The sequence below is a fragment of the Meleagris gallopavo genome, chromosome 1 (assembly GCF_000146605.3).
Source record: "Meleagris gallopavo isolate NT-WF06-2002-E0010 breed Aviagen turkey brand Nicholas breeding stock chromosome 1, Turkey_5.1, whole genome shotgun sequence".
NCBI lineage: Eukaryota > Metazoa > Chordata > Aves > Galliformes > Phasianidae > Meleagris > Meleagris gallopavo.
In genome coordinates, this window is record NC_015011.2 from 68,591,825 (window position 1) to 68,611,956 (window position 20,132).

General features: G+C 38.9%; 1 protein-coding gene across 1 annotated transcript; it reads right to left on the bottom strand.

Annotated features, from left to right (window-relative positions):
* Positions 1-12,044: 12,044 nt before the first annotated feature.
* Positions 12,045-20,126, bottom strand: MANSC1 (MANSC domain containing 1). Its single transcript, XM_010716113.3, has 3 exons — positions 19,950-20,126; positions 19,013-19,153; positions 12,045-15,152 (listed from the first exon to the last, which is right to left on the bottom strand). Exons 1-3 carry the CDS (start codon positions 20,113-20,115, stop codon positions 14,158-14,160), a joined length of 1,302 nt encoding a protein of 433 aa, XP_010714415.1. The 5' UTR covers positions 20,116-20,126; the 3' UTR covers positions 12,045-14,157.
* Positions 20,127-20,132: the final 6 nt, after the last annotated feature.

Consider the following 20,132-nt stretch of genomic DNA (forward strand, 5'->3'; position numbering starts at 1 on the left):
GTTTCGCACGCACGCCTCCGCCGCCTTTTTGGGTGCGATGCGGTTGTCGGAGCAACACCGGCCCGGGAGGGACGGGACTACTTTCAGTCACCGAGCGGCGGCCGCACAAAGGCGGCCGCTCCCCTCTACCCGCTGCCTTCCACCCGCAGGTGAGGGCTGCCCGGCCGGGCTCCTCTTCCGTCCCTCTCGGCCGCTGCCTGGCGGCGGTTCCCGAGTGAAGGGCGGGCTGCGGGGCCGCGGTCTTTTCTTGGGAATCTCCGCGGAGCTGCCCCGTGGGCAAAGAAAGCTACTTCAGTGTTTCTCCGAGGAATGCCACATCGCACGGGGCATCCCTCCTCTCCTCCCGGAACAGCTGTTCCATGGGATGAGGCTTCGAGGCAGAACGACTTAAAGCAAAATTTGAGATCCTCGCGTTCAGAAGTCTGTATTATTTTCAGGGTTATTAGAAACTTATGGAAACATTTAACTTTTAATTTCGTATCTGTTGAACATATATTTTCATAGGTTTTCTTGTGATTACAGTAGGAGATAACATCTGGGCCAGATTAAAGGCCCAGGCATTGCAGACCGGTTCTGACATCAGACTCCAGCAGTCATGTGATGATATCAGACGTTCAGATTCTACGGGGGAAAAACCGCAAGTCAAAACTTTTTAGAGAAAGAAGTAAATGTCTAACTTTAAAAGTTGCTTAAGAAAGGGGGGAAAAAATCTTGAAAATGAAAACTCAACAGCAATAGCTGTCTGAGGGCAGGTCTGTGTTCAAGTATGTCTTTGACTCCACCAGGTGAAATAACCTCCTGTGTTGCTGCCGTGTCAGCCAGGAGGATAGCAAACTCGACGGTGCTGAAGGGCTTCCCATGAAAAAATGCACCAGAGAGTGAATAAACCTTAGCATGCCCTTGCTGTCACAACTGGATTTTGTGGGAACAGACAGAAGCAGTACAGCATTGTACTTATTTTCACTGAGCAATTGGAATCAAAGAAAACAGTTACTCACAATGTTGCATGATCAGTGATTAACCTCTTACGAAGTATTGCAAGTCCATAATGAATTCTTCGTATCTTAGCAACATGATGCACAGCTGAGAGAAAATTCAAGCCTGAACCCTCGAATGACACATTTCTCTATGTGCTGTTCCCTTTTGTATCTTGTATTCTTTTTTCTTTTGCTGGAAACACAATGGTGTCTTGGCTATCTTCCTTGGGAGCCGGATCCCCTGCCTATTGGCTCTCACATCTTCCCCACCATCCCATCTGACTGGGTTTATTTTTAGCTTACAAACATTACATGCTGTCACCCATCATGAATTTTGACCATTTTCCTATATTTCAAGACCTTTCCTTTCCTGATAGGATTTCCTCTAATCATTGAGTGATTAGTGGCTTTACTTATGTATCCCTTTTTCTCCATATGCTTCATAGAGACATTCCCCTCTCTACTCAAGCCTTTTCTATTCATTGCTTAGGATTCAAGACCAAACCCATGTTGTTTCTCAGCTTTACTTTTAATTCATACACACAGGGGGAACTCAGCTGTAAAAGTTTTTACAAAGTAAACCAGATTACTTCACACATAAAAGATTCTGACAGCCAGGGCTCCTCTGAAATACTTACATTCTATTATTTGATCTTAAAGTTAAGATGAAGGAAATAGGAGTGCAGAGGGAATGTTCTTTCTATTGCAGTAGGAAGCTCCTCTTGTTGGTTACAATTATTTTTATTAATCTTATGATTATTCATTTTTATCAGTATTCATTATTATGAGTATTCATTTGTTCACTGAAATCCAGTCAGAGACTTTGACTGTCAAGAAATCTGTACAGTCTTATTCTTACCTCTGGACTCAGATGATGATTCAATGACACAAGAGCTTTCACAAGAATTTCATTATACTCAGGTTAGTTCCCTGGTTTGGTTCATAATACAGCTTCACATTTTTTCATTCAGCATTTTTGTCAGCACAGAGGACAGCCAGGAGTGGCAGCTGGAGCTTCTAAAACTATTCGTAACTGTTCAAGTCTCTGTATCTTTGAACAATGCCCTGGGTTGCAGTGAAGTCAGTGGGATCCTTTGTAGAATGGGGACTGAAGTCCCTAATGAACAAAAGCTGTTAGCAGAAGATAGCTGCACAGCAAATGAATTTGTGGCTGCCCACATCACAGAAATCACTATCATAATTAGCTCCCTTGCTGAATGTCTCAACAAGAGTTAATGGGCATGGCATGGTGAAATCCTGGTCCCTCTGAAGTCAATGGCAAAACTCTCACCAACTTCAAAAGGGTCAAGTTTCATACTGAAACTCTAGCTCAAGTCCTCTATTGCATCCATACGGAAAGACTGCAGTAAAGTAGCATAGGAGATGGGATGTGACTTCACCAGTGATGTCTGTTACAACAATTTCACAGGTAAAATAAGACACTCTGACTCCACAGATCATCACCTTACTACTTTGCCTGGGTTGTACAGTTGATACTCATAAACAAAAAACTTTCATCCACTTCTTTTCCAAAACAAGATCAGATCTAAGAAATATGACAGGTACACCTTACAAGATTTATCCTGTTCCAAGAGCAGAATGGAACAGCACAGTGTTCCTTCTTTAAGGAATAGAATACTAGATCATCTATCCCTTCTTAAAAATCAGTAATAAGCAGACATATTTTTCCTTCACTTTTACTATTAAAGCCATATTAACTGCATCTTTTCAACAAGACTTAGTCAGCTTATGAGCAGATTTCCTTGGACTGATAGCCATTTCTCTATTCCAGAAATTTTCTCCAGGGTGGGAGATCTCACTTATCTTCACTTACTATCTGTAGGGTTCCTCACTGTCTGTCAAGCCATCTCAATAGCTAGCATTGCTACTGTTTTCTCACCCACAAATCAAGTCCCCTTCCCCCCACCACCCCCCCCTTATTTTTAATCATATATAGAGTTGCCTCTTCTCCTTGCTCTTCAGTGCTACCTTATTTTTTTCTCCATTAAGTGTAATACCCTTTTTTTTTTTTAAACCATCTCCTCCTTCAGAAGATGCTGCCTGGTGTCCAGGATGAGAACTGCATTTCTTTGTAGCTGAAAAAATCCTTACAACAAAAACTTCACAGAGAAGATCCTTGAGTTCAGCAGAGCATAGGGGTAAGCTAGTCCAACAGGATTCCAGCGATAACCTGAAGGGGAAATATAAAATAGATGACCCTGTAGGCTTGGGCTTTTTCTTTATACCTTTCGAGGAGTGTTTGGACTCCAGCTGATGGTGTATCCAGGATCAGGCTGTTTATCTACTGCTTCTTTTCTCCTCTTCCATCTCCCAGGGAGTTGAAAACAACACTGCCTCAGGATATGCTTCTTCAGCTGTAGTACTTTCAGCGTGAACTGTGTAGGATTCTGATTTTAATTTGGCACTGCCCACCAGGCCACAGGGCAAGTCCAATACTTTCCTTATGAAAGCCAGGTAGCCATGGTTATATTTCAAAGCTAAATTACAAAAAGTCATTTTAGAAAGTTAGAGTTCTAAAATTTGTAAAGAACTGTAATGCTAGGTTGATGCAGCTAAAACATCCTTTCAAAAGAGATTGCATTTCAGGCTGACGGATACCAAAACACTATTTTGGTTTGCAAAGATTTTCAAAAACAGACAGCATCTGGACTCTATTAGCAACAACATGCATGCATTTTAAATGACAACAATTTAAGAATGCTTCATTTTCAAAACACTTTCACGGAGCTCAGCATTTTGCCATACACATCCATAGGATTTACCAATTACGCTTTGCACTGTAGCCTTTGGAGTTTAAAAATTAGTTACTGGTAAAGGATTGTACATTTGTTAACACTATTTTAGCCATAAGGATAAATTACTAGAATGTATGCCTTATTATGGTCAAGAAAGGTAAGTTGCAGTAATTAGCAATCGTTCATACAACACTTCAATCTTTGTGTAACATACACATTGTGACACACCATCTGTGCACAGGAAAGAGCCTGTAATTTGAAGTAGCTTCCACTGAGCTAAAGTGCAGTAATAAGGATGCACATGGGAAAGCTGCAGTTCACAATATCAAAAGAGAATCACCCTTCTCCAGTTCAAAGTCTGGGGAGAAGATTTGTGATTATGTTTATTTACATCCATATTTTTATAGATTTATATTTATTTAGTCTGCAATTCAGCCAAGACACCTAGCACCTCAAGTAAATGCCTTTGTATCCTTAACTGTGATACCACTTCAGGGGCGTTGTTTTTCTTAGCTGTTAAAGAAGTTCTCAAACTATTCCGGAAAAGCAGAATCAGTTACTTGCACACTACCTTAGAGCAGAGAAGAGTGCCCTCTGATGGCTAACGTTTTAACTAATATCTACGATGTTAGTGTCAACCTCCAATTTATGAGATTCAAAAAGCAAAATCACAAAAATGCAAGATGCTGAAGCAGTTCATTATATAAAGAAAAAAATTATCTTGATTTATTTATTGATAGTAGTTAAAAATAGAGGTGGAGTTTTTCTAAGTGCAAAATTAATACATTTGATAGTTCAGAACAGTTACCTGTATGTACTCTCTGATCTAAGCTTTGTTTTACTGTGATAAATTTGCTTTAAGGCTTGGAAAAGTAGCATGTAGAACATGTACGAGTCCCTAAGTCCTTAGTTTATTTCAGAGCAATAAAAATGTTTGTGAATGCCCTGGGGCATGACGCCACTCTTCAATGAGTAAACCTGCCTTTTTTCTTTTCTTCAAATCTTAAACTCAAATATTAGCAATGCTGATAATAGTTTTTATTAGTCCTTGCTCACTTTTCAAAGCATGAAATCCAAGGATAACTGTCAGCAGCTGATTCTACAGTCTACCCGTTTTAATCACGCCTTTCCCAATAATTTCAAGATAGCTAGAGAATTTCTGGTTTCTTAGAATCAAACTGATTCGTAAATTAGAGATACAGGATTTGGGGATGATGGCCAAGTGAAAACCAAATTCCAAATTCTCTCATTTACCCCACTATCAACTGGCAGCAGTGCTAAGTACTGTAAAGTTAAACACCTATGTTTCCACAAGATATTTGAAATACAGGCCCAGAACAGCAGAAAGTCCTGCACACATTGGCACTGGATAAATGTGTCACATTGATTTCATTGCATCTCAGAACAGGAATGAGTGTGGATCCTCAAAACTGCTCTGGTTCTGTATATAAGGATTTTTGTGTCTTAAGGTGTGGAGCTCAATCTTCATGTGATGTTGGGATAGAAGAGGCAGTTATATATGGCTAAGGTCTCATTTGCTGCTTTTCCATAGTTCTTCAAATAACTTCCTTACAGCATGGACTTGAATAAAGATTATTCATAAGCTGACAACTAAATGTAAGATAAGTGACAAAAGAAAGCACAGACAAAGATACGTGCCTCAAATATACTTATTTAAACAGTTGCACCTGCTATAAAGATATTACTAAAGAATCATCATACTCAGTAATGAATTAAATTGATTGTTTTCTCTTCTCATAAAGAAAAGTGAAAATATCCAACCAATTCCTTTTCCTTGACTATTCCCTCACCTCTCCAACAAACCCCACAGTGACAGTATTTGGTCATGTGGATCTTTGAATTAAAGACAGCAAATTGTGTTTGCATAGGCCTGACACATAAAGCTCCATCCAATGCCTTTTTCAGTGTCAGAGCTTTGCAGTTAATGCAACTTCTACTAATTTTTCCTTACTACAATTGTGAAAAATCTAATACCTTTAGAATGATATTAAAAAGACTTACACAGAATAAAATCCCCACTTAATCTTGGCATATTAAGAAATCTTTTCTTTGAACATTATATGTAAATGCTATTTTTCTCCAAAACTTTTTTTAATATGAAAAGCTTGAGGAGTTGTAAGAACCAACAGTTTAGAGCATGATCTACATTCGTGGTTTAGGAATCTTGGCAGAGGAAATGTAAGTGAGAATGTACATGTGCTTCTCGTGGAATTCTGTGGCAATAAATCATGAACCCAATATATCAAAAAGTGTCCTGGTCACTGTGTTAAAAAACAAATAAACAAACAAAAAATTCCAGAAAAGCAGTGGGAACCAAAGACCCAAATTGCTTAAGAATAGGAGAAAAAATGTTTGCAGAGCATTTTGTATACCAGTTATTTAGTTATTGCTTCCACTTCATCTAGCAGCCCTTACTTCTCACATACTATAGCTATTATGAAACAGCAAGGTTTGGGTAAACTGCACTAATTCTCTGTTTGATTTACTGTACACAGTGATCACAAGCAGAAGAGATACAGCTATTCATCTCATTTATTGCCCCAGTAGCTCTCCTAGTTTATGCACACAAAATTTTGAGTACTCAGCTGTGTACCTGACAGGTTCAACAGAAACATGCTATGATTTATACTTACAGTAAGACAAAACATTTGAGATGCCTGCTTACAACATAGCTGGAACACTCGCAATGGCTCTTTAAGACAAATAAAGGGCAAAATCTACTTTGTCTGAAATGCCACTGTTTATTTCAGTAGGTGCAGAAGGACTGCTTCATGAGCAAAAAGCATTCACCACTGCAGTATACTGGCAGATCACTTATTTTATTATATAGATAACATTTCAAAATTAAGCTTATGAGATCAAAATTGAAGTTTAAAATACTGTTCAGTTTGCAACAGGAAGATGTGGAAACAAAAGGAAAACTCAGCAAATACCTGAGCAAAACCTCTGCTTTTGGACAACATTAGATAGCAAATAAAACAGCCGTGCAGGAAAAGAAGGTAGAAGTTGGATACTGAGTCTTCACTACTGACGGTAAAAGAGTAAAATAAATATGAATTGAGCTGAGTTGGAGATTCAAGCAAAATTTATTAAAATTTAAGTCAAAATCCAAATGAGGAATATGCAAATTCATTTCTGCAGAGACCTATTTTGTCTTACCAGGCCCATTAAGACCAAGGCAGTTCCTAATTAGGATTTCAGCAATATTCAACTAGGTGGAAACTAGCAAAAGGTAAAAGAAATCAGCAACTGTTATAAAGCCATGAACTTTACCCCAGAAAACATACCTTATCTTTTCAATTAACTTTTCAAGCCCCTATTTCTTCCACAGTCTTATACATAATATAGATGTCAGCACACACCAGAACAAGCACAAGAACTGGTGTCTCACTTGGGGACAATAACCACCTGCCAGCTGATGCACGGTAATCTGCTGTTGTGCATGATCATGAACCACAGCTGCCACATCTACTCACTTTAGTTCAGTCTGGTTTGTTTCCTATGATAACCTATATTTCAAATGCCTGATATCCTACAGACTCGAGAGACATTCTAAACATGAGTAAGGAAGCTGTACTCGAACTGCTTGTAGCATGCACACCATTATCAGTAACATGAAGAGTGATAAAAAAATGTATGCAGAAAGGGTTCCTGGAAATCACTTCTGTTACCAAATAGTAGGGTAGCCACTGGAGAAGTATCACTGTTGTCATTAGTGCTACCTGATTCGGGCTGCCACAAAAACATTATGACACTTGACCTGTCCTCAAACTTAGCCTTGAAATGAAGTTTCCAACAGATATCTGGAAACGTTTACATTCTCTCCTAAGCAAAACACATGGATAAACTTCAGTGTTCAGACCTGTCACTTTTCAAAACACACCACCCTTTACAGAGCTCACTTGAATGAGGCATACCCTTGTTTTATGTATCAGTGTAGGAAAGCCACACGTGTATCTTGTAAAGTTTAGTAGCAAGCAGGATAGCGTGAGCTGTTCTCACTTGTTTAAAGCTATACCTCCCAAATAAATTATTTTTGGCTTTTCTAAAACAGTGTTCTGGTTCTGTAAAGATATCAATAGCATGTGCCAGAACTGGATTCTTTCTGGAAACTGTGCCTGAGATATCACATGATGGAGAAACATTTGAACTCCTTATTTCAGGCTCTGGAACAAAAGAAGGAAAACATTGTTATAGTTGAATAATCAGAAGCAGATGGGAAAATTGTCTTCAGATTCTATCATAAATTTTACCTCTGGGCTGAAAAGTCATGTCATCCTACAAAGCAATTGTTTTGAAAAGATATAAGGCACTAAGTGGGAGGACTTGACTGACAGCCATAAACCATGTGCAGGAGGACCTCACGCTGGTATAAATGGGAACTGCATGACAAAGATAGAGCAGTGTGTGGCCACTGAAGGACAAAGATCATCTCATTCATAACTTACTGGGCTCCTTGGGAAAAATTCAGAACTGTCACTAGAATTTGGATTTAGGGATAGGAAAAAAAAAAGGTTCATTCATAGAACCAAACAGAAAAACATACTGAAAAAACTAAGTAAACAGCAGACAAGCTCATTGGAAGTCTGTGTTGTGTTTCTCTACCATCTTCCCAACGTAAGAATAAATGCTTGAACTTCATGCAAATTTTTTATTTGTTGTTGAGAAGAGCTGTAAAAGTCACAATATCAAAACCTAACCACCACTAATAACATAATTCTCTCAGTTTAAGTAGGATGCACAGAGCAAATGTGGTGGTGCTCCCTACGACTTTTGAATGTTCAGCTGGAAACTCTATCCGTGAAACTCAGCTGCTTCTCTGATGTGGCAGGTACCAAACTGCTCCTGCAAAATGCAATCCTCAAACAGGCAGAAAGAATGGAAAAGAAAGAAAGAAAGAAAGAAAGAAAGAAAGAAAGAAAGAAAGAAAGAAAGAAAGAAAGAAAGAACAGTGACTGAGTCCAAACTCAGCCCTGTTACAAAAGCTATCACTCCATTAATTATGAATGATCTTAAATTTATTCTTTGCTTACAGTGAGAGGGGTTTTGCTCCTCCTATCTCTGCCTAACAGATCAGGGATGCAAGAGACATGGAAAGCCTGTGAACACCAAGGCAAAGAACTTGTTGAGTACCTCAACCCTCTCCATGTCTGTTGTTACCATTTTTACCTTCTCATTTCCAGGGAGGGGGGGTACAATCTCCTTGGCCTTCCTCTTCTGGCCAATGTACCTGTAGAATCCCTTATTGGTATTTTTCACATCCCTTATCAAGTTCAGTTCTACCTATGCCTTGGTTTTCCCAGTCCCATCTCTGCACATCCAGATACCTGTATTCTTCTCAAGCCACTCACTTCCACTGCATAGACTTGTCCTTCTTATCCCTCAGTTTGACCAGCAGGTCCTTGCTCAGCCATGCTGGTTTCCTGCTTCCTCTGCTTGATTTCTTATGCTGTGGGATAGAAAGCTCTTTTGCTCTCAGAAAGACATCCTTAAAGAAATGCCAGCTCTGTTCCCTTCTTTTGTCCCTAAGGACAGCTTCCCAGGGGATCTGATCTTAAGAGCAGAAGTTCTATGCTTTTCTCTTTTATCACAAAATCTCTGAATCACTGAGGTTGGCAAGATGTCTGGATCCATTTGGTACCACCCCTGCTCGAGCAGGGTCATCCAGAGGAAGGTGCTTAGGCCTGTGTCCAGGCAGCTTCTGAAGATCTCCAAGGAGGAGATTCCAGTACCTGTGCCAGTGAGTGTTCTGTCACCTGAAAGACTAGGAAAAAAGGAAAAATAAAAAAGCACATTTAAATGTTGAGACTCAGAGTGTGTGGGTTTCCTGAAGATGAACAATAATTTTCATATATCCAAATACGTCAGGGGACCTATCCATAAAGGGAATGTCATGTACACTCTTCAAAGAACTTGTAAGACTTACAAAAGATGAAGAGGTATAACTGCCTTGTAACAATCTATGATCAGAGATGTGAGGAATTATATTACCTGTATGAGAATGAGTAATGCATAGGAAATGCTCAGCAGTCTAGGCCAATTTTCACTGGGTGCCAAAGCACGAAGTATAGCTCCTCTATAAGAGGTTCTAGGTGGAAACTGTTGACAGCAGTAACAGCACTTTAATAGCACTTTAAACTCAGTATTCTTGTCAGCATGAAGGATGGACTGATGGGTGCAAGCCAATATCTAATGGTGTCATCAGATTCAAACGCACTTTATTTGATTGGCTAGCTACTACTTGGTTGTGAGTTAGTAATTTACTAAAAAAAAAAAATTCTAAGCATACGCATTTCCTTCTCCTACAGGAATTACAATAAACTGAAGCACTCTTCTGAAGAGAACATGCCATAAAGGGTTTGCAGACCCTTTTGGTAGGAACGATGTGCTTTTCTCACACATCTCAAATAGGTCTTCAATTGTTCGTTATTCCTTTATGACTGTTAGCAGGGGTGATAAAATTTGCACTAGCCATTTGACTGAATGTATAATTCCACAAAAGTTTTCTTCATGACAGTCTATACTTACACATTTCTTGTTTGCTCAGTACTATGAAAGAACTACATGAAACAAGCAGCTATGGAATTTATTACACTCTCCAGGTGACTAAAGTCAATCAGCTTTTGGCCTTGTGCCCTCAGATATATATTGTATTTGGAAAGAAATATCTCAATGTTGTCATCAGATAACACTCACTGATGATCAAACTATATAATTTCAGTTTTATGTCTTAAGATACTATTATTTATTTCCAGGTGGAAAGATATTTCTTTCTTTTTTTCCTACTAGCAGGAAGAGCATATCTGTTTAGCCCCTGAACAACGTGCAAAAGTTTGTCGCTGTTTGATCACTTCGCATCAGGGAGCATGGTGCGTATTTAAGACCATATAAGAGCTGTCAGTGTACAGAAATTTTAGATAAGCGTTGTCAAAAAGCATAACATACTAGGTGCATTTTTTTGCAATCACTCTATCCTTTCTCTTTCATAATGCAACACTATTATCAGATGACTAAGTATGTTCGTAAGATATGCTTAATTAAGCATCACTGCTGAAAGAATGATTATAGGAAATCTCTGTCTCCTGCTGTTTTTACTGACCATGCCAATATGTGACTAAAAATACAATTTGATTTAACGTTATTAAAATGTATATGATTGTATACTAAGTATTTTGCTGTCTTCTATGATGCTTCATTACTGCTATACGAAACTTAAGTAAGAAGCTTAAGAAGCATATGTGTATGATCTTCCACCAAAAGCCTTCCAATAAACAAAACATTTTTGTCATAGAATGTATTTTGTAGTTAAATAGCCACAGAAAGTTAAAAACCAAACAAAATAAAACATTTTTAAATTGACATCCTCACATTTGCCAATGCCATTTAATAAACTGTTGTTGCCCTCTAGTGTTCAAACATTGCCCACGTTCCCTTACAGAATGTTCCCGGCAGGTCACCTAGTAATCCCATTTGCTCTAAGGCAGCAAATGAATAGGAAAATACATAACCCTATGTGCAATGCTAAGGGAAGCTGTTGATGCTCTATTCCTGGAAGTGTTCAAGGTCTGGCTGGATGGGGCTTTGACCAACCACCTGTAGCACAAACTGTCCCTGCCCATGGCAGAGAGGTTGGAACCAGGTGATCTCTAAGGGTCCTTCCAACTCAAATGATTCTGATTCTATACTTATTTTTTATTTATGTATTAACATTTAGACTTATTAAAAGACCACTCAACTCAGCTTTCTTACCGAGTTAGTCATGATACCCATGCAACTCACTGGTTTATTTCTGCCACTCAGTGTATGATATTATGTTGGCTGTTTTGGTTGGAAGGCAATGTTACCAGTGATACTAGCCAAATACATGCCCCGTGCTCTGAATGACCCTACAATTTGTCTGCCCTCCTTCTCTTAAATCTGTGTCCACTGCACTGTACTGCCTGAATTACTATCAGCCATCTCTACCTCCAGCAAATTTTTTATTATGCTAGAAATGCACAGTGAAGATCCAGGAGCTCAATACTTCTCCTGTAGTAAGTTACTACGATGGCACAGGCAATGTAGAAGGCTTCTCACTAAGCTGTAAATCTTTAGATAAAACTATAGTTAATCTCAGATTCAGACCTGCATTTTACATTTATCGGACCTATTACTTACAATTTCCTTAACTTGCTTCCCAGAAATATTTTTCATCTTTATCATATTCCTCGACCACAAACCTTTGAAGCTAGTTGATTTAAAAAAACAATAAAAAAGCAAAGGCTAAATGAAGTGCAGTCAACAGACCAGCTAATCAACTTGAGATACTTCTGCAAATTTATTCAATTCTAAGATGTTATCCAGAGTGTTTTTTATGTAAGCATTGTCAGATAGAAGTAATGTAGAAAAAACAAATGTTTTTGTATCTATAAAGTAACTTGCAGCCTCCATACAGCAAGAATTCAACTTCTTGACATAAGGAACACTGACTTGTCTTTGATCACTGATAATGTAATTTTCAGAGAATTTTCTGCATAAAGTTGTTGTTAGAGCTCCCAAAAAACTTGCCTTGAGGCCATTTTTGGATCATGACTGCTTCCCACTGCAGTAACCTTGACAGATCTAAGAATCTCTTTTCATATTTCCTAATATAATCATTTGTTTCTATTCATAAGGCACCTTTCCTTCTCTATCTTGATATTCGTAGTTGATTATGCTGCCTCCCACAGATAATATCTAGGGTTTCATTCCGAAAACAGATTAAGCCTGATGATGGCGTGGAAAAAAGTGAGTTTGAACTGGAGATTCAAACAGTGGATGCTTACAGGTACTCTCACTTGCCTCTTATTCCAGAGGCAGGGAAACATACAGAGCAGCTGTGCTTATTACCGGTCATATGAACATGATGCCAGAAGTAAAAAAGATGTGCTTTGAGAGCATGTAGAGTTCTACTCAGAGTTCTAGAGTTCTGATTATAAAGTTCTGTTTATAAAGATCTAAAGGGAGTTGGGAGGCAAATGGACGAGGCCAGGATCTTCTCAGTGATGTGTAGTGGTAGGACAAGGAGAAATGGCCTAAAACTTGTACATAGGAAGTACTATACAAAGATACAGAACTTCTTTACAGTAATGGTGATGGAGCATTGGAATAGGTTGCCCAGAGGTTGTGGACTCTCCTTCTATGGAGATATTCAAGACACATGTGGATGCCTACCTGTGTGTTCTATTGTAGGGAACCTGTTTGAGCAGCAGGATTGGACCCAATGATCTCTTGAGGTCCTGCGAGTCTGTGGTTCTGTGTGTGCTTCTATCATCTCTAGCCCTCTTTCAAGCAGTACTTTTAAGAGCCACAAGACTGGTAAGGGAAATAAAAGAATGGTAGAAGCAGAAAGATAATGCAAAGCTGTTTGAAGATAATGCTTCTCTGACTGCAGGAAGTATCACTGAGTTTGGGACTCTTGGACAACACATCCATCAATGTTGCTAAATACTTTCTTAATTCCCTTCAATCTGTCCAGATATTCAGGAACTGGAAACCATACTTTTTCTGTGTCCTCTGCTGATAATACAGCTGTTGTCTTTGCTCAGTTCCTTCACAAGTTTCCATCTGCTCTACAATTAATTAAGTTTCAGCTATTACAGGTTTAAATATACTTAGAACAGATTCTCGTCAGTTGCTTGGTCATGCTATTTGTCATGAAAAAAAAAAATAAATAAAATGATTCCAGCTTTGTTTAACTAAATATGATAAAAACTATTTGACATATCCTGCAAAAAATCCTGCTAGAGGGTGGTGTTCTCTTCAGAAAAGGCAAACTAAAATTTGGAGCAGGTGGTTTTAAGTATAGCTTATGGTATACGCACATGAAAGCATTCAAGATAAATTCAAGATAAATATCAATGAACACAATGTAGCTAAGGAAAGTTAAGCCAAGCATGTTATAACAGTTTACTCCTTGTACCTAAAACTATTTGGATGCTATATACTACTATCCAATACTCACTTAAGGCTAAGATAGAGTATACAGGATGCCATATACACTTACATGATGGCAGACTTGTGTAATACTGATGTATTTGGAGGCAAAAAGCATTGAAAGTGCTCATGTGCTGCACAGGTACTCAATTAATTAGGCCAAATTCTATTCTGCTAATCTAGTCACAGACCATACTCTTGAAATTATTTTTCTCCTTAAATATGAGAACTTCTTTGCTTAGCTTGAGTGTTTGTATTTAGAATTTGACACTAAATCAGGCATTATAATTCAGTCTGGAAACAGCAGTTCTCTTCCACCCAAAACCATGTAGCCACTGGTGACCAAAAAAGGAATGCATCCTCTTCTGAGATTTCATATCCACTCTTCACTTTCAGAGTAGTGAATCACAAAGATGATAAATGCTCCTAACAATATTCCCAATGCCCCATCATACATCAGCATACATTCCATTGATCAAGTAATCCAACCTGGTATATTGTCTCTTCCGAAGAGATTCATGCATTTTCTTCCCTGTCAGTGCAATAACTAAGAGCAAGAATATCACCCCAAAAAGTAAAGCCACTACAAGCCTACTTTTGTCTTCCAGCTGAACAAAGTCTTTTCTTCTCTGAACATTTTCTGAGAGGTTGTCTTCTGAATCAGATGGGTCATAACCCTGATGGTTGTTTTGGGAAGCTACGGGGGAAGCACTAGTTGAGAGAGCAAAACTTGAAAAAGAGACAAGGGTAACATGACTGGTATAACTGGCAGAGACAGCTGTTGGCTCAGGAGGAATGGATGAAGTTCTGAGCCCTGCTGAGCTGGTGGCTGTTACGGGATTTGAGATCACCCACTTGGCTGTAGAAGTAGAAGCAGAAGTTGTGGGACTGGAAAGAAAAACATGAGTAGCAGCAATCTTGGCAGTAGGAATACCAGGTTCAGCTCTAGCAATTGCAGTAAGCATAAAGGTGGTTGTTCTAGTGACAATACCAGGTTTGGCACCACCTGTAAACAAAGAAGTTGTATGAGATTTCAGTCTGACATTACTTGTAGGCAGAAGAGTAACAGTAGTACTGCTGGGACTGGGAACACTAGACTCAGTGCTGGGGAACAAAGCAGAAGGGTTTCCAATTTGAACAGCAGATGATATACTTAGTGGTGGATTAATGACTTTCTGCCTTGGCAAGGGGTCTAAACTCTTGGGATTGTCTGCCCTTCGTGACTCAGGGAAAACGGTATGAAATTCAGTGTTGTCTACATATTTGGCCATATGGTTCAGGAGTTCAGATGCTTGATGAAAAACAGATTGTTGCGAAGCAGGGGTATGATTCTGATGGCTAGCCTGACTTTGAGAAATAAAAACTCCGGCCTCTGAAGGTACAGAGCGTTCATTTGAATTGAAGTCCTCATTTTTGAAGGATGTGTCCTCCAGAGGATGGGTGTCTGTAAAGAGAAAGGAAATATCAGTATTTAATTGCTGAATCTATTTTTAATTACCATGAGTTTACTCTAATTATTTATATTTTAAAGGAATAGCAATATCAGGGGGCTTCAGAAAGTAATGAGTAAACCAACAGAAGCTTCAAGATATTTTATTTAAAGTATGCAGTGACTTTTATGTTGTCTGTGTCATAAGACCTGTTAATCTCAAGCTGGAACACATCAGACCCCGACTGCAGCTCCTTAAGAGAATTTACCTGTGCAGACCAGTCATTCCTATATGTTTTGTACTCATATGGCATGCATATGATTCTTTAGAGGTGTAAAGTACAGTAAGTATGCCCACTGCCTTTAAACTATTCCAGTCTCTGTCAAATTAAGAAGATACAATCAACCTCGCTTCCGTCAGATGTATGTATTTCTATATAGCCAAAAACAAACACCCCATGACTGCTTAATACGATTCACTTCACATATAAGAATTGCTTTATGATAACAGGTGGTAATAGTATCCCCACCCGAGCAGAGGGAAACTAAGAGACTTTTCCAGAATCACTTAAAAAAACAAGGGCAGTTTAGACATTTTGATGACAAGTCTGTTGAGGTCCAAGGCCTCCTGGCGTTAGCATCTGCAAGTTCTCTACTCCGCTTAGATTTCACATGACTGCAACATTCTGATATTTTACTACACAGATGAGGTGTCCTTGGAGCTTCTATTTACAGAGGAAGGAAGAAGGAGTTCCCAATTTTTGTGAGATTTTTCTTTCTCAACTGTAAGAAATTGTTGGTATTCCTACAAACGTATCATACAGAGCAGGAGACTAGCCCTGCTGAGTTTGCAAAATACATTTCTGATCAAAGTATTTAGCCAAAGAATGTAAGATTGTATGTTTCCATGTTGCCAATATGTTAAATGAATATTGCCACTAGAAAGAATTCAGAGATTTTAATGTCCTTCTGAGAGTGCAAACTATTGCGTAAGTACTCTAAGTGTGTGGTAATGACAATGAACTCCATTTTTTTCAGTATCATGGTAAAATGTACTTTTCAACATAGAGCCAGCTTTAGTCCAAGAGTTTACTAGTCCAATCTATACCAGCAGATGGAGAGTTACAACTATGCCACTCACTGGTAAAGAACAAGTAGTCAAATAATCTTTTCTTGTCATCAGATTTATCAAATGTCTACCCTTCCACCTCCCCCAGGACAGTACACATCCTGATTTGTAGGAAAGCCCTGAACTCCAACTGTCATGCTAGAAGGAAGACACTACTTCAGGAGTCTCTGGTGTATCTGAAGAAGTTGCACTTCATATTCTCCAAAAGTTGACACCTATTGCTTGCAAACCAAGTGGGGGAATGTCAGTTAAAGAAATTTGGAAGGAAGAAAACAGCTTTCTGGGACAGAAATGCCATGTAAGAGATAATTCTAGCAGTTATCTGATTCTGCACAGATATTAGAGAGACATTTTTGGAGAGCATGAGTTCTTGGAAAAACTGGCCAGGTGGCACAGGCTGCATTCTCACTGTTACCACTCAGTAGCCACCGAAAACATTAAAGATGGAATGTGCTCTCATTCCTCTTCTACAGAAACAAAGAGGTTTAACTGCACTGGAGTTTAAAGAAATAATAAAAAGTCATTGATGTTTTCATTGTCGCTTCTTTCTCAAGTAGAAACTCATATCTAAAGGGATGAATTTATCTCAGGCTTATTATACATGCAAAGAAATCTAACTGGCTGCTGTCAGAAGATATATTTGCAAGCCCTAAATTCTTCCAAAAACTGAAGTGAAAAACAAACAAAAAAGGGCAATGCTTTAAATAAGAGGACAGCAACTTAATTTGAACTATAGACACCAATTTTTATCCTAACCTTCCAATCAGGCACTAGTTTGTTAGCAAAGTGAAGGAATAGGCTGACAAATAATACTGTTCAGGTACTACATAATCAGAAGCTGTATGGCCAAAGACAGCCAAACTCTCAGCTGCAGTCTGCAGTTTTGAACACATTTCCACAGCAGTGAGGAAATGGCCTGTCACAACCACTGAGTCAGTCACCAACACGTTTTTCCCTGTTCCCAGTGCACTCTGATAGCCTCCTCCATGCATTTAAATAAATAATTGATGCAGTGTGACAACCACAAAGCATTTGCAGCATGCTACGTCATCTTCAGCTCACTCGCCTCAGCTACAGCTAGGAAAATGGGCAGTATTCACGCAGGGTTCAAAGTGCAAAATTTGGAGGCAGGACAGTGATGAGTCCTGCACAGGAGTTAAGTATCTGCTTCCCTGCAGCACTCAGATTAATTAACATAACTGTCTTGTTTTACCAACACTACTTTATTTTCAGCTTTAAACACTAACTGTATTCTTGGTCTCCATTTGAGATTATATGCTCCCAAACACAACTGCCCGTAACTACTGTGCTAGGTGCAGCTGTGGCACTAGAACAGATACACTTGTGGGAAAGAAAGAACAAGGGCATTATAGAAGACAACTTTTAAAAAGAAATTAAAGAAACAAAGTGGTCCTGTTGATATCTCAAATCCAATAAACTGCATTAGAAACCAAACCTCAAATTGTCAATCTTAAAAAACAAATAAATGCCTCCTGAGCATACATGGATTGTATTCATCAGTTCTGTGTGGCTATCTCAGTGCAGTGGAAAAAGCAAACTCCACAGAAGTACAGCAAAAAAAACAAACGTTATTTCTTTTTCAGCAATAGCTATTTGCGACAGGAATCAGGAAATGCTTCCCAAGACAGAGGTTGTTTCCATTAGTTAACAAGCTACAAGAATAGTTTAAAATCAAAGAAACAAAAAACAAACCAAAACCAACCAACCAACAACATAAACAATTTTGTTACTAACACAATTTCAGTATTTCAGTGTACTTTATTAGCAACAGAATATTTTTATCCTTTTAGTTTAGTATGTAGAACACAGTTTAGTTCTATGTAATCACATGAAGATTCTCATATATTAAAACAACAGCAACAACAATAAAAACAAACACACAAAGCTTCAAATGTTTGTCAGTACCAACACCACCACATGCTACCTTTGAAAGCTTACCAGGAACCTAAGGTAAATAAGCTAACATCATCTTTACGATTAGCATTAATTGAGCATTACACTATCTGCATGACAAAAGCACAAGCACAATTAAGTCTTCCTTCTTTCTCTACATTCTTTATGTTCAAACAGGTCTGATGCAAATCAATACCAGTCAGCAAGTAAATCTTGCTATTAAAAATGCTACAACACATGACAGGCAGTGAGAAATTTGTGACTGCAAAGCCCAAATGCCATAAAGCTTTGAGATTAGTCAGTTTGCATCTGTGCCTCAGGTTCCGTAACTGAAAACAGAAAATAATGATTATTATCATCAATTACTCACTAACATCCCAGTGGTGCTCTGAGGCTTGCCTAAGATCTGTGTATATATGGAATTTATCAGAGGTGCATGAATCCTCTGAATGCACAGATGGCTACAAGGGCATCATATTTCTATTGCTTTCAACAATGCCCTTACATGTTATGTACTAGAAATTTTCCTTGGACAGAATACATCGAGATGGATAAAGTTTCTTTTTTTGTTGTTTTAAACAAAGGAAAACTATGAGGAGTTCAGAATTTTATGTGAAAGAATTTCATAATGGTTAGGCCTGTATAGATGCAGACCACACACTTGCCTAACCACCACCCACAAAGCGAAAGAATAGTATTCTTAAATTAGAGCACTTGGTTTAAAACGTTTTACTAAAGATGCAACTCCCAAGCATTATCTAGTCACTGCTGAAAAGTCATGGGGGATCACGCAGTGTGGGGATTTGTGGCTTTTACTATTATACATACTTACCTTGAGCTATCTTGTAGCTCACAAGCCCCATTGCAGGTTTCATAGGACAAGCCTCTGTGCTAGGGCAATAAAACAGGTAGCAGTTTGGTTGTGTGCTTGTCCTTTGAACATCAAAAATCACAAAGTTACATTTCTTGTCTCCTGCAAAAGAACATATACACATTTCAGTAACAAGAACTTTTATAGCATCTTGATAATAAATTCTGGTTTGCTAAAAATTAAAAATTCTAGTTTTCTTTCCACAAGTAAGAGTAAAACTACCTACATCTAGCATTCCTGTGGGAAAAACAACACAGGACTGCAGAAGAATGGCTGAAGGCCAGCATCTGAAAGGTTACACCTTCCTCTTCCTGTACAGATGAATATGTGGAAATAATGAGTCTAATCCCTCATTCTCCCCTCACCCACACTACACTGGCAGCACTTTATATAATGATTTTTTTTGCTTACGAATCCTGATAAATCTGAAAATTTCCTCAACGCATCTGTGGGTATGCACTTTTTCCATCAGTTATGGATAACTTCTATACACTGTCATTCCTGCTTGCTGCTGTATCTCCTATCAGTCTAAAAGCCTGACAAAAATCAGCAGTTCCAGGGCAGTGAAAGCATTTTCATTTCTGGCTAAAACTTTGTAGTGTGTCTGTTGAAGCGATGCATCCAAGTCTAAGTGGCTTTAATACTCAAATCTACCTCCACTCTACCGCACTTACTTTCTGGAACACACTGATATCAACACTCTGGCATCATATTAGGCCGGGACAGGCAGCAGCCACATGCCACAACTACTGGGGGTATAAGTGGCAGAGAAATGAACATTTCGGTCCTGAGCACAGCAGAGTCCCTTGTCCCTCCTATGCGAGCCCGGGCAACTCCGTAAGTAATCTCCTCAATGTTCATAAGCAGTAACAGAAAAAGTCAGAGAGAATTCGGTTACCTGACAGCTTTTTTCCCAAGCAGCAGGCACGTATGCAAGCCTCTGGTGTTGAAACGTGCACTGGTTCCGCACCTCGGATACCCATGGGGAGAGACAAGTTGATATCGATAATGGCGTTGTCCATTCGCTGTGCGGCACAGCCCTGGCCCAGGCTCGGCGCAGGCATCGCGCAGCTGACGGCCA

Excerpts from the sequence above, each read along its gene's own strand:
- MANSC1 (XM_010716113.3), bottom strand. The coding sequence starts at position 20,115 with ATGCCTGCGCCGAGCCTGGGCCAGGGCTGTGCCGCACAGCGAATGGAC. Across the intron at positions 19,154-19,949 it reads CTTGGGAAAAAAGCTGTCAG|GAGACAAGAAATGTAACTTT; the intron begins GTAACCGAATTC and ends GTTCTTTTGCAG. Across the intron at positions 15,153-19,012 it reads GAGCTACAAGATAGCTCAAG|ACACCCATCCTCTGGAGGAC; the intron begins GTAAGTATGTAT and ends TTCTCTTTACAG.